Below are 15201 nucleotides of genomic sequence, written 5' to 3'. Positions count from 1 at the left end.
CCATATTTTCAATTAGTGGTGGCTGCATCATGTTATGGGTATGCTTGTAATCGTTAAGGACTGGGTAGTTTTTCAGGATAAACATAAATGTAATGGAGCTAAGCACAGACAAAATCCTAGCTTTTCCAGTCTGCTTTCCACCAGACACTGTGAGATGTATTGACCTTTTGGCAGGACAATAACCTGAAACAACAAGACCAAATCTACAATCTACACTGGAGTTGCTTACCAAGAAGACAAGTGAAAGTTCCTGAGTGGCAGAGTTATAGTTTTGACTTAAATCTGCTTGAAAATCTGTGGCAAGACCTGAAAATGGTCAGCAACCAATTTGACAGAGCTTGAAGAATTTTGAAAATAATAATGGGCAAATGTTGTACAATCCAGGTGTGGAATGCTCTTAGAGACTAACCTACAATGACTTACAGCTGTAAATGATGCCAAAGGTGTTTCTACATCTGCATTGATTGCTGTTTGGGGTTTTAGACTGGGTTTCTCTATAAGCACTTTTTTGATGGTAAAAGGGCTTATAAATACTTTTGATTGATACTAACATGTATTGTCCCAGTGTTGAATACTTATCAAATCAAGATATATTAATATTTAATTTTTCATAAATAATTTTACAAATGTTCAAATTTTTGACATTACAATGTATTTTGTGTAGATCGTTGACAAAAATGTCAATTGATTTTAATCCCACTTTGTAACACAACAAAATGTGGAAAAAGTCAAGGGGGTGAATACTTTCTGAAGGCACTGTGTAGACCTTTTTTAAGAACCTGTAAGCTACCGTTTTTAATTTGAACTATAGTACATGGACTCGTATCTGCAGTGAGCCAACATTACTTTTATTTTTCTCTACGGTGGCTCTTCTTTTTGTCCAGCTTCTGTGCACAGTTGTATGTGTGTTTGCGTAAATATCTCTACTCTCACTGATGTCGTTGTCCCTATCAAACCAGTACAGCTGACGTTACTCCCCCTGCCTGTCTGTTAATTGGACAAGTGGTCCGACACTGAGCAGCGGCCTTTCTGTGAGGCGTCACACGCGATAGGGACCCCCTTGGCAGCCCAGGTGGCCCCTCCATTCAGACACAGCCAGGGGCCGGGTCCCACAGGGCCTCCCTGGCCCCCCACTTGTCAGTCACGAGGGCAGCTTGTCAATCACTAGGGGAGTGCTTGAGCTTCCTGTTTTAGCCCGGGTGCTGTGACACATCCTGGCAGGGGGTGACTGGTGTCAGCCTGTCAACTGGAGGGGGGCTATTGGAGCACACACACTCTCTCCCTCTGCTCTCTAAGGCTGGTGACTCCGCAGCAGAGGCAGGGCCCTAGTTCCTGTTTTACCTCACACACCTGCAGGCTGCCGTTAGTGCAGTCGGCGCTGCCGTCTCAGAGGTCACACGTGCCATAATCCAACCTCATTAAGAGCCCTCTAAGAGCCGGGGGAAAGAACGTACAATTGCCTATCACCAGATAACTCACGGCTGAGTGTGAAGGTAGCCATTTTTCACATGCAGCCATATTTAAGACTCAAACGCACCCCTGTGACCTCAGGGTTTCAACAGCAATTAAAACCGGCTTTTCACGTCTTTAGTGCCACACTGGCTCTGGTACAGGGCTCGTGCTCCCTACTGTAACTCCCACTCTGCCAACTGACAGACCCATGCATGTACACACACACTCCACACACATCTTCAAAGAAGAGTTCAGGCTGTGTGTGTGTGTGTTTGCTGTAGCTAAATGAACTAACAAATTGTAGCTAAATTAACGAACTGTAGCTAAATTAGCAAATTGTAGCTAACAAACTAGCTAAATGAACTAACTGTAGTTAAGTTTTATTTTGATAGGTGGGCATGGCTGGAACATTCCAACCATTGTCTGGTCTCTGTCAGGCCCTGTCTATTGTAGATACGCCACTATAAGGTTATTTTCGATACCAAAATATTTAGCCGTAGGGACAACAGCCAAAAACAGAAAGCCGTTGAGGTGAAGTGCAGACAGACTCATCTTTCTCACCCTTAATTAAACCTCTGTAGCGGGGGCCATTGTTTAACTCCAACAATTGTCATTGAATTAAAAGGGTCGTGTCTTTTGTTCTGGCGATGTGTGCTGCTGTCAGGGGTCCTGTCGTTAATGTGCCATCACCACGCCTCAATATCCGCATTAGACACCGCCGCTGATGTTATTTCCTCTGTGTGTGTGTGTGTCTCTCTCTCTCTCTGTCCTACATATCCCTCAGCAGGAGAGGAAGAGTGGAAGAGCATTACGGTGCGAGACGGTCATGTCATCCAACATCTGAGAAACCTGGGGCTCAGTAATACTTATGCACACACACACACTCAAGTACATATTGTATACATATACGCACGCACGCTCGCACAGACACAAACACTTATAATTGAGAGACCTACGTCACGTTTCCTTGCAGTTGCCTAATAGGAATGGAGATGTTTTTATGTTTTATTGCGTCACTACAATTGGATTCACATGTTTTATTGCAAATTAAAAATCTGAAAGAGTTACCTCTACCTTTTCTGTGAATGAGCAGTGTTTGCTTTTGGGATTTGGGTGTGGCACTCTAGTGAGTAACATGTCCTGGAGCCTGCAAGGCTTCAGTGAATGGGTGTTCGCCAGGCAGATAGTATGACAGACAGGAAAGGATCATCCCGGGGTCACCACAACAATTATCACTTAGTGTCCACAAGGTAGAGAGGGTCACAGTGCCTTCAGAAATTATTCACACCTCTTGACTTTTTCAAGATGTTGTTGTGTTACAGCCTGAATTTAAAATGGATTAAATTGAGATCGTTTTTTTGTCATTGGCCTACACACAATACCCCATGTCAAATTGGAATTATGTTTTTATTTTATTTATGTACAAATTAATAAACAATGAAAAGCTGAAATATCTTCAGTTGGTAAGAATTCAAATTTGTCATGGCAAGCCTAAATAAATTGAGGAGTGAAAATTTGCTTAACCAGTCACATAATAAATTGCATGGACTCTTCTTGTATGCAATAATAGTGTTTAGCATAATTTTTAACAACTAACTTGACAGAGCTTGAAGAGTTTTAAAAATAATCATGTGAAAATATTGAACAATCCAGGTGTGCAAAGTTCTTAGACTTACCCAGAAAGACTCACAGCTGTAATCACTGCCATGGGTGATTCTAACATGTTGACTCAGGCTGTTGAATACTTATCTAATCAAGATATATTACCTTACAAAGTACAAACAATATATAAAAAAAAAAGTAAATTAAATCCATTTTAATCCCACTTTGTAACACAACAAAATGTGGAAAAGTAAAGGGGTGTGAATAGTTTCTGAAGGTACTGTAGCATTATATTATCTCTCATTTTCTGACACACACAGTTCTCTCTTTCTCACACACATACACATACCCTTACAGCCCCTCTCCTCTCTCTCTCTCTCTGGCACATACACAGACAACAACAACATCCCTCACCCCCGTCTCTCTTATGTACACACTAACACACACTAGTGATATTTCCACTGAGGTGACATTTCCGGGCGGGGGGGGGGACAGAGGATGACACCCGTGTCCACCCCTGCTTGAGAGGAAGTGGATATCAGAACACAACAGGAAAGACCGAAAAGAAAAACAAGCTGACATCTTTTTGGACATTAAATCACTTCCTTTAGGGCCCTGCGACTGACCCCTTAAGCAGGTTTACCGCCGAGCATCCTCTTGCTGGGCTGGGGATCGATCATTGTGTGTGTGCTGTCTTACTCTTTCTTTTTTGGGGGGGTAGATCAGCTTCAATATTGCACATAGATTGTGGCTTCTATCAGTGTTATTGTCTGCATCATTTCCAATTCTCCATATATTTTCTCCATATATTTTTTTGTAAATATATATATAGAATGTTAAATATATATATTTTCTCCATATACACTGCTTTCGGAAAGTATTCAGACGCCTGAACTTTTTCCACATTTTGATGCGTTACAGCCTTATTCTAAAATTTAGCCCCAAAAAATTTCCCTCCTCAATCTACACATAATACCCAATAATGACAGCGAAACAGGTTTTTGGAAATTATACCTTATTTACATTTTGAAAAACAGGTTTTTGCTTTGTCATTGTGGGGTATTGTGTGTAGATTGATGAGGAATTTAATCCATTTTAGAATAAGGCTGTCTGAATACTTTCCGAATTCACTGTATTTTCCTTCTTTATTACCCCTCCACTAATTGGAGTAAACTAATAGACAACAATACTTAGGCTTGCACTTCCAGCTTATACATACTACATACATTTCACGGGAATTATATTTTTGCATGATCTTGTTTTTAGTTCCAACCTTCAGCTCCCCTTAACCCCTCCCATCTATCTCTGAAGACCATCCAGTTTTGATTTCTAGCTGCCGTATATTTTTCTACTCTGCTGTGATGTTTCAAAAAAGTTATATATTTCTATTCTCATAGTTTCTACATAGTTTCTACATCAACATGTTTGCTAAGATATTATTATATTGTTGATCGATTGACTATGACTTTTTAAAACACCCAGCAGTGCTATTTACAGAGTTAGCTCCAAGTAATTATTGCAATTGTTCAGCCATTCTTGAACTTGCGACCAAAAACAAGTTACCAAAACAAGATCTAATGATTCTGTCTCTTCGCAGTAACATCTGCAGAGCTGGGATGGTTGTATCTCCCATATATATAACATTCTATTGGTTGCAAGAATTTTGTATTTAAAATTTAAATTGTATATTAAAATGTAAATCGTTTTGTATATCAGTTCATAAACCATGTGACATGGAATCGGTACATCAAAAAATATCCTCCCAACTATTTTGCAACCTGTGTGGCTCAGCTGTACATGTTTTAGTCCTTAAATTAAACTAGTATACTTTTTGTATGTATCACAATTTTCTTTATCCAATTTTGGTCTTTAATGCAGGGCCAACAGACAAGTTCCTTACCTTTCCTCCATTTTGGGGGTAATGCTGCAATCAGTTGCATGTTTGACAAAACTCCATCAGTCCTATTTATGATATCATTTACAAAGATTATACTGTTTAAAAAATAATAATAATAATTAAAGTATTTTTTTTAATCAATTACTATATTTGAGTTGAACCATAATATTTGTTTAGGCTTTTCTTCTGGATTAAACTCAAATTGCAATCAGCTTTCTATTGCTTGTTAAAAAAGAGATATTTTGGAGATTGTTTCATTTTCAAATAACTGAAAGTCAGAGGTAATCTGTGATAGGAAAAATACCATTCTTGAACATGGCATTCTTACTATTCTGCTAAACTCAAATTGCAATCAGCTTTCTATTGCTTGTTAAAAAAGAGATATTTTGGAGATTGTTTCATTTTCAAATAACTGAAAGTCAGAGGTAATCTGTGATAGGAAAAATACCATTCTTGAACATGGCATTCTTACTATTCTGCTAGAGAACCAGTTTTTTTTTTTTTTTTTTTAGTTGTGTATTATTTTTTTTATCCAATAAAAAAATATGGTGCACACATAATTTGGTTTTCATCCAGAGAGGTTAGGATAATGATCTAGATCCTCTATGAAGCTGTGCAGGGATCCAAATAGTGGATTATAAGAAAACAATAGTCAGCGTACAATGACACCTTTGTTTTTAAGCCCTGGATTTCTAGCCCCTTGATATTATTTTTGGATCTGATTTTAATAGCTAACATGGTCATAATAAATGCATATGCCGATAGTGGACAACCTTGTTTTACTCCTGGTGACAATTTAATACTTTCTGAGAAGTAGACATGATTTACTATACGTAACTTTTAACTCATTGTATAAGAGATTCTCCAAAATTAAAATAGTCCACGCATTTGTATATAAATTCCAGTCGTACTTTATCAAAGGCGTTTTTAAAGTCAGCTATGAATACCAGGCCTAGTTTCACAGATTTTTCATAATCTTCTATTGTATTATTATCTCCAATGTATCATCCATGTCAAAAAATAATAATAAAATAACTGTCTGATTAGGATGAATAATATCCAACAATACCTTTTTAATTCTATGCGCTATGCATTTTGTTAGAATTTTGGCATCACTACACTGAAGTGTAAGGAGTCTCCAGTTTTTTAGGTGGACTGGATCTTTATATTTACCATCTTGGTCCTGTTTCAGTAATCGTGAAATCAGACCTTCTTGCTCAGTATCTGATAGATTACCATTTTTATTGAAGTGGGTAAAACATGTTATTAACGGAACCTTGACAAACATCGAAAAATATTTGATGAACCTCAACTGGTATGCCATCCATCCCTGGAGTTCTCCCAGACTTGAAGGCATTAATTGCATTTAGAAGTTCCTCCTCTGTATTTAGGCCTTCACATGAGTATTTCTGTATAGCTGTTAATTTTACACTATTAATAGAAAAAAATCCTTACAATTAACCTCTGTTAGTGGAAATGAATGAGACTGAAATGAAAACAAATGGTCAAGGTACTTAGCCTCTCCTTTCATAATATCGTTTGGTCATGAATGACCGTCATTTCTAACAAGTTTCTGTAAATTACTTTTGATAGCATTTCTACCGTAATTGCTGGACTATTAAGCGCACCTGAATATAAACCGCACCAACTGATTTTAAAAAATATATGTATTTTGTACATAAATAAGCCGCACATGTCTATAAGCCGCAGGTGCCTACCGGTACATTGAAACAAACTTTACACAGCCTTTAAACGAAACACGGCTTGTAACAAAAATAAATAGGTTTTAACGAAATACGGCTTGTAACAAAAATAAATAGGCTTTAACGAAACACGGCTTGTAACAAAAATTAAACAGTAGCCTACCAGTAAAGTCATTGGTCACTATCTTCCTCCTCCTGTGCACTGAAACCACTGAAGTCATCTCCTTCGGTGTCGGAGTTGAATAGCCTCAGAATTGCTTCATCCGATGTTGGATCGTTTTCATTGTCGCTCTCGTCACTTTCATCCGGAGGCAAATTCTCCGCTGAACTGCCCTCAACAACACGCAGCAGTCCAGCCTTTCGAAACCCGTTGATGATAGTGGATTTTTTGACAATGCTCCACGCTGTCAGGACCCACTGGCAGACTTGACCATAAGTGGCTCTTCGCATGCGGCCTGTTTTAGTGAAGGATTTCTCCCCATTTGTCATCCAAGCCTCCCACTGAGCGCCACCTTAAATGAATGATTTACACTGATGTCCAGTGGCTGCAAATACTTTGTTGTGCCCCCAGGAATCACAGCTGGAATTGAGTTTGTCCTCTTGATGGCTTCTTTCACAGAATCTGTTATGTGGGCCCTCATGCTGTCCAACACGAGCAATGCCTTGTTCTTGTGAAAGAATCCTCCCGGTCGCTTGCCGTAACACTCCGTATGCCATTCATGCATTAGGCCTTCCGTCATCCATCCTTTCTTGTTGACTTTCATAACAATTCCTCTCTGAATTTTTCTTTTGGCATCGTCATGCGTTTAAAAATCTACATCGGTGGAAGCTTTTCTCCCGATGCGGTGCAGCTCAGAACACAGGTGAAGTGCGTTTTTTCATGCCCAGTTGTTTTCAGCGTGACGGATGATTCGCATTTCCTGTTCACAGTCCAAGTGAGAGGCAGGTCAAACGTCAGAGGAACCTCATCCATATTTATGATGTCGTGCGGGCCGATGGAATGCTCCTCTATCTTTGCATCGGTGAATTTGCGGAAGTTTGAAACTTTTTCCTCGTAGTCGGGAGGGAGCTGCTGACACAGAGTCGTCCGTACCCTGAACGACAGGCCCTTACGTCTCATAAATCTTAGACACCACGATGGTCCACCTCTAAAATCCTCAAACTTCATTGCGGTGGTGATTGTTTTGGCTTTCAATCGGATCTGCACAGTTGAAACACCTCGGCCGTCTGCTCTCTGTGTGTTGACCCAGTCTTCAAGCTCATTTTCTAGTTCGGGCCATCTGCTTTTCTTCCCTCTGAAAGCTTTTGTCGTCTTTTTGCACTGATTCAGTTCCTCACGCTGCTGTTTCCAACGTCTTATCATTGACTCATTAAGGCCAAGCTCCCGTGCAACAGCTCTATTTCCTTTTCCAACAGCCAGATCGATCGCCTTCAACTTGAAAGCTGCATCATATGCATTTCTCCGTGTCTTTGCCATGATGAGGGTGACAAAATGACTACCGTAATCAGAATGATGGGAAGTTTGAGCGCGCTCGATTTACGTCATTATGTGACGGTGCTCAGTTTTTTGACGGCATGAATCTTGTGAAAGCGCGAAAAATCCATAAATTAGCCGCGTCATTGTATAAACCGCGAGGTTCAAAGCGTGGGAAAAAAGTAGCACCTTATAGTCCGGAAATTACGGTATGTTGAAGATAAAAAAAATATTTGGTGAATTTTTTTCCCTTATTCCATCCAGTTCGCTTTATTTTTATAATATATTACACTTGATCTTTCTTGAATAAGTTCCTCTGTTTCTGTTAATTTTTATTACTATCTGTCTGTACTGTTAGTTCCTCTATTTCCTTTTTTAGGATGAACTCTTTTTGACCTAAATTGTTTTTGTTTTAAATATTAATATTGAATTGTATGTCCTCTAAAGGCACATTTAAAAGTGTCCCATACAATAAGGGGATTTGCTGTACCTATGTTATGTAGGAAAAAGTTGTACATTCTTCTGTCTTGGTTAGAACAAGTTGTTATCCAGTAGGCTTTGAGATTAAATGTCCAATATCCTAGTCCTTGTGGAAATTCTGTAATGTGTAAACCAATTATTTGATGGTCCGACCACATTCTGTCCCCTATCAACACTCTTTAAACTTTTGGTACCAGCGAAAACAACATAAGAAAGTAGTCAAGATGACTAGCTCGAGTGAGCCTCTGTCATGTATATCTCACTAGGTCAGGATATATAAACCTCCGTACATCCAATAGTTCCATTATATCCATAATATTCGTAATTTCCTTAACTTCTTATGGCTGGGGGCAGTATTGAGTAGCTTGAATAAGGAATAAGGTGCCCAGAGTAAACTGCCTGCTACTCAGTCCCAGAAGCTAAGATATGCATATTATTAGTAGATTTGGATAGAAAACACTCTGAAGTTTCTAAAACTGTTTGAATGATGTCTGTGAGTATAACAGAAGTCATATGGCAGGCAAAAACCTGAGAAAAAATCCAACCAGGAAGTGGGAAATCTGAGGTTTGTAGGTTTTCAACTCATTGCCTATCGAAGATACAGTGGGATATTGGTCATATCCTGCGGCTTCCACTAGATGTCAACAGTCTTTAGAACCTTGTTTGATGCTTCTACTGTGAAGTGGTGGCGAATGAGAGGGGAATGAGTCAGCGGTCTGCCAGAGAGCCACGAGCTCAGTCTTGCGCACTCACGTGATAGTTAACTCTGTTCCATTGCATTTCTACAGACAAAGGAATTCTCCGGGATGGAACATTATTGAAGATTTATGTTAAAAACATCCTAAAGATTGATTCTATACTTCGTTTGACATGTTTCTACGACTTGTAATGTAACTTTTTGGACTTTTCGTCCGTACTTTCTGCTGGATTTGTTTAACAAACGCGCTACCAAAAGGAGGTATATGGACATAAATCATGTACTTTATCAAACAAATCAAACATTTATTGTGAAACTGGGATTCCTGGGAGTGCATTCTGATGAAGATAATCAAGCGTATGTGAATATTTATAATGCTATTTCTGACTTCTGTTGACTACACAACATGGCGGATATCTGTTTGGCTTGTTTTGGTCTCTGAGCGCCATACTCAGATTATAGCATGGTTTGCTTTTTCGGTAAAGCGTTTTTAAAATCTGACACAGCGGTTGCATTAAGGGGAAGTTTATCTAAAGTTCCATGTATAACACTTGTATTTTCATCAAACATTTATGATGAGTATTTCTGTAAATTCATGTGCCTTTCTGCAAAATCACCGGATGTTTTGGAACTACTAAACATAATGCGCCAATGTACACTGAGATTGTTTTATATAAATATGAACTTTATCGTACAAAACATACATGTATTGTGTAACATGAAGTCCTATGAGTGTCATCTGATGAAGATCATCAAAGGTTAGTGATTCATTTATCTCTATTTCTGCTTTTTGTGACTCCTCTCTTTGTCTGGAAAAATGGCTGTGTCTTTCTGTGAATAAGCACTCACCTAACATAATCGTTTGCGGTGCTTTCGCCGTAAAGCCTATTTGAAATCGGACACTGGTGGAATTAACAAGAAGTGTATCTTTAAAATGGTATAAAATACTTGTATGTTTGAGGAATTTTAATTATGAGATTTCTGTTGTTTGAATTTGGTGCCCTCACTTTCACTGGCTGTTGTCATATCGATCCCGTTAGCGGGATTTCAGCCATAAGAAGTTTTAAGTGCATGAGGGTGATAGTTTGTAGTGTGATCTCCTTTACGGTCCATTGAGGTATTTAAATCTGTATTATAATCTCCCACCATAATAATTGAGTCTATTTCACTCTTTGTGAAGTATCAAAAGAGCTACAGTTAGTCAACAATATATGTTCCCCCTTGCGTTAGCTTGCATACTCCAAAGTAACTGTACTACAGGTTGACTAAACACTGTGTTAAACCAATTTATGGTGTTAGCTGGGGTTGCTCTTTCAGGTCTCTCAGATCTCAGACAAGGTCTCTCATCATGTGAGCCTGGTTCACTGAACCACCCCAGTTACAGTTGTAAGAAGAGGGATAATGAGTGTATTCTTAGCACCAATAAGAGACCCAACCAAAATAGGGTGAAAAGTCGGCTTTATTTATCTTAGTCTTTCTACCACCCAAACAATTACTCTCTATCTTCACTACCGTCAAGGTTGTGAGGCAGTTTCAAAACATAATTTGAGTTCGATAATATGCCTTATATTTTTCTCATAAGAAAATTTGTATTACATAATAAGTGTATTCATTTATTTTATTTTGTTACATTTATTTGACAGGGAGGCCGTTCCACCAATTCAGTGCCTTTTGAGAGTGTAACTTCGTAAGAAAATAAAAAAGATGTGGCCTACCGAGTGGCGCAGCAGTCTATTTAACTAGGCAAGTCAGTTCTGAAAAAAATGTTATTTACAATGACGGCCTACCAGATAATGATTGTTCTGAATTATCACAGATTAAAGGCGCATCTCCTCGGAGAACTAAGGAAGTAGCATGAGGCCCCAGAGGGGTAAGAATAAAACAGAGTGCGAAACAACTAGGGGATTTTAAACATTTTATATATATATTTTTTAGGGGTAAATCAGCTTTAATATTGCAGCGTCCATCATTATGTGTCTGCATTATTTCCAATACCCCATATAGTTTTTGGTAAATATATATACAGTACCAGTCAAAAGTTTGGACACACCTACTCATTCAAGGGTTTTTCTTTATTTTTTACTATTTTCTAAATTGTAGAATAATAGTGAAGACATGAAAACTATGAAATAACACATATGGAATCATGTAGTAACCAAAAACGTTTTTAAACAAATCAAAATATATTTTCGATTTTAAATTCTTCCAAGTAGCCACCCTTTGCCTTTGATGACAGCTTTGCACACTCTTGGCATTCTCTCAACCAGCTTCATTAGGAATGCTTTTCCCAACATACTTGAAGGAGTTCCCACATATTCTGAGCACTTGTTGGCTTCTTTTCCTTCACTCTACTCAGTCCAACTCATCCCAAACCATCTCAATTGGATTGAGGTCGGGTGATTGTGGAGGCCAGGTCATCTGATGCAGCACTACATCACTCCTTGATCAAGTAGCCCTTACACAGCCTGGATGTGTGTTTTGGGCCATTGTCCTATTGAAAAACAAATGATAGTCCCACTAAGTGCAAACCAGATGGGATGGCGTATCGCTGCAGAATCCTGTGGTAGCCATGCTGGTTAAGTGTGCCTTGAATTTTAAATAAATCACAGACGGTGTCACCAGCAAAGCACCATCACACTTCCTTCTCCATGGTTCACGGTGGGAACTACACATGCGCTGACCATCCGTTCACCTACTCTGCGCCTCACAAAGACACGGCGGTTGGAACCAAAAATCTCAAACTTGGACTCATCAGACCCAAGGACAGATTTCCACCGTTCTAATGTCCATTGGTCCTCATGAGAGCCAGTTTCATCATAGCGCTTGATGGTTTTTGCGGCTGCACTTGAAGAAACTTTTAAAGTTCTTGAAATGTCCGAATTGACTGACCTTCAGGTCTTATAGTAATGATTTACTGTCATTTCTCTTTGCTTATTTGAGCTGTTCTTCCCATAATATGGACTTAGTCTTTTACCAAATAGGGCTATCTTCTGTATACCACCCCTACCTTGTCACAACACAACTGATTGGCTCAAACGCAAGAAGGAAAGAATTTCCACAAATGAAATTTTAACAAGGCACACCTGTTAATTGAATTCACTTTCCAACAGGACAACGACACTAAACACACAGCCAAGACAATGCAGGGGTTTCTTCGGAACAAGTCTCTGAATGTCCTTGAGTGGCCCAGCCAGAGCCCGGACTTGAACTCGATCGGACATCTCTGGAGAGACCTAAAAATAGCTGTGACGCTCCCCATCCACCTGACAGAGCTTGAGAGGATCTGCAGAGAAGAATGGGAGAAACTCCCCAAATACAGGTGTGCCAAGCTTGTAGCGTCATCCAAGAAGACTTGAGGCTGTAATCACTGCCACAGGTGCTTCAGCAAAGTATTGAGTAAAGGGTCTGAATACTGTGATACATAAAGTAGACCAGTTTAATTTAAGGACAGAAAAATTAACAGCTGAGCCACGCAGGTCGCAAAATAGTTGAGATTTTCCACACCAATTCCATGTCACATGGTTTATGAACTGATATACAAAACAACACATCAGATTCAAATCTTCAAAGTTTTTTCAATTTAAATTATTATACAAAATTATTGCAACCAATAGAATGTTATATATATGGGGTATCCCCCATATCCCAGCTCTGCAGATTTTGCTGCGAAGAGTAAGAATCATTAGATCTTGTTTTGGTAGCTTGTTTTCGGTCGCAAGTTCAGGAATGGCTAAACAATTGCAATAATTGCTTGGAGCTAACTCTGCAAATAGCGCTGCTGGGTGTTTTGAAAAGTCATAGTCAATCGATCAATAATATAATAATACCATAGCAAACGTGTGTATCTTTAATTTACAATTTGTAGAAACTATGAGAATAGAAAGCATCAGAACTTTTTTGAAACATCACAGCATAGTAGAAAAATATACGGCAGCTAGAAATCAAAACTGGATGGTCTTCAGAGATAGATGGGAGGGGTTAAGGGGAGCTGAAGGTTGGGACTAAAAACAAGATCATGCAAAATATAATTCCCGTGAAATGTATGTAGTATGTATAAGCTGGAAGTGCAAGCCTAAGTATTGTTGTCTATTAGTTTACTCCAATTAGGGGAGGGGTGGTAGGGTAATAAAGAAGAAAAATACAGTGAATTCAGAAAGTATTCACACAGGCTTATTTTTAAATAAATTAAATTCCTCATCAATATACACAATACCCCATAATGACAAAGCAAAAACATGTTTCTCGAAATGTAAACAAGATATTTATGTTTAAAAAATGTTATACATTTGCAAAAAATTCAACACACTTGTTTTTGCTTTGTCACAATTTTCTTCGTCCAATGTTGGTCTTTAATGCAGGGCTGGCAGACAAGTTCTTTGCTTTCCCCGCTTCCACTTGTCTCTTCCATTTTTGCGGTTATGCTGCAATTAGTTTGTTGTAATTTTGGGTAGAGCAGGCATTTCCATATATTTTTGTTAGCTGGATGTCTGACATAACTCCACTGGTCCTATTTATGATATAATTTACAAAGATTATACTTTTTTTAAACATTAAAATATATACACTACCGTTCAAAAGATTGGGGTCACTTAGAAATGTCCTTGTTTTTGGAAAAAATATCAGCAACCATCACTCCTGTGTTCCAATGGCACGTTGTGTTAGCTAATCCAAGTTGCTGGCCTTCTAGGCAGAGTAGCAAAGAAAAAGCCATATCTCAGACTGGCAAATAAAAATATAAGCCTAAAATGGGCAAAATATCACAGACACTGGACAGAGGAACTCTGCCTAGAAGGCCATCATTCCGGAATCGCCTCTTCACTGTTGACGTTGAGACTGGTGTTTTGTGGGTACTATTTAATGAAGCTGCCAGTTGAGTACTTGTGAGGCGTCTGTTTCTCAAACTAGACACTCTAATGTACTTGTCCTCTTGCTCAGTTGTGCACCGGGGCCTCCCACTCCTCTTTCTATTCTGGTTAGATCCAGTTTGCGCTGTTCTGTAAAGGGAGTAGTACACAGCGTTGTACGAGATCTTCAGTTTCTTGGCAATTTCTCGCATGGTATAGCCTTCATTTCTCAGAACAAGAATAGACTGCCGAGTTTCAGAAGAAAGTTAATTGTTTCTGGCCATTTTGAGCCTGTAATCGAACCTACAAATGTGGATGTTCCAGATACTCAACTAGTCTAAAGAAGGCCAGTTGTATTGCTTCTTTAATCAGGACAACAGTTTTCAGCTGTGCTAACATAATTGCAAAAGGGTTTTCTAATGACCAATTATCCTTTTAAAATTATAAACTTGGATTAGCTAACACAACGTGCCATTGGAACACAGAAGTGATGGTTGCTGATAATGGGCCTATGTACGCCTATGTACATATTCCATAAAAAATCTGCAATAGTAATTTACAACATGAACAATGTCTACACTGTATTTCTGATCAATTTGATGTTATTTTAATGGACAAAACATGTGCTTTTCTTTAAAAGTGACCCCAAAATTTTGAACAGTAGTGTATGTTTTTTTTAATCAATTAGTATATTTGAGTTTAACCACAATATTTGTTGTATTATTTGTTATGTTTTTTTTTCTGGTGGATTAAACTGAAATTGCAACCAACTTTCAATGGCTTGTTTAAAAAACAGCAATATTTTGGAGATGATTTCATTTTCAAATAACCAAAGGGAGCGGTTGTAATCTGATTAAAGGGAAGGCCATTCTTGAACAGGAGATGAGAATTTTTTACTAATCTGCTAAAGAAATGTCTCTATGTCTCTATTTTGGTTTGGTCAGGGCGTGAGTTGGAGTGGGTATTCTATGTTTTGTGTTCTATGTTTTCTATTTCTTTGTGTTTGGCCGGGTATGGTTCTCAGTCAGGGTGTCTATCGTTGTCTCTGATTG

At 38.7% G+C, this 15201-nt stretch overlaps 1 protein-coding gene across 3 annotated transcripts in view; it reads left to right on the top strand.

Annotated features, from left to right (window-relative positions):
- The window catches only part of LOC115108049 (adhesion G-protein coupled receptor D2), a 154452-nt gene that overhangs the window by 124986 nt on the left and 14265 nt on the right, over nt 1-15201 (top strand). Inside the window, exon 25 of one of the 3 annotated variants that reach the window (XM_029631954.2) lies at nt 2240-2525. The exons of 1 other annotated variant lie outside the window; for it this stretch is intronic. In XM_029631954.2, the coding sequence (XP_029487814.1) occupies nt 2240-2296 (57 nt within the window). In that variant the 3' untranslated portion in view covers nt 2297-2525. Of the gene's footprint in view, nt 1-2236; nt 2526-15201 lie in introns of those variants that run through there. One more of the 3 variants, XM_029631953.2, reaches the window with a different exon arrangement.

This window comes from Oncorhynchus nerka, linkage group LG24 (genome assembly GCF_034236695.1).
Source record: "Oncorhynchus nerka isolate Pitt River linkage group LG24, Oner_Uvic_2.0, whole genome shotgun sequence".
NCBI classification, from domain to species: Eukaryota; Metazoa; Chordata; class Actinopteri; order Salmoniformes; family Salmonidae; genus Oncorhynchus; species Oncorhynchus nerka.
The sequence above is the reverse complement of the archived record's forward strand: the minus strand, read 5'-3'. Positions and strand labels throughout refer to the sequence as shown.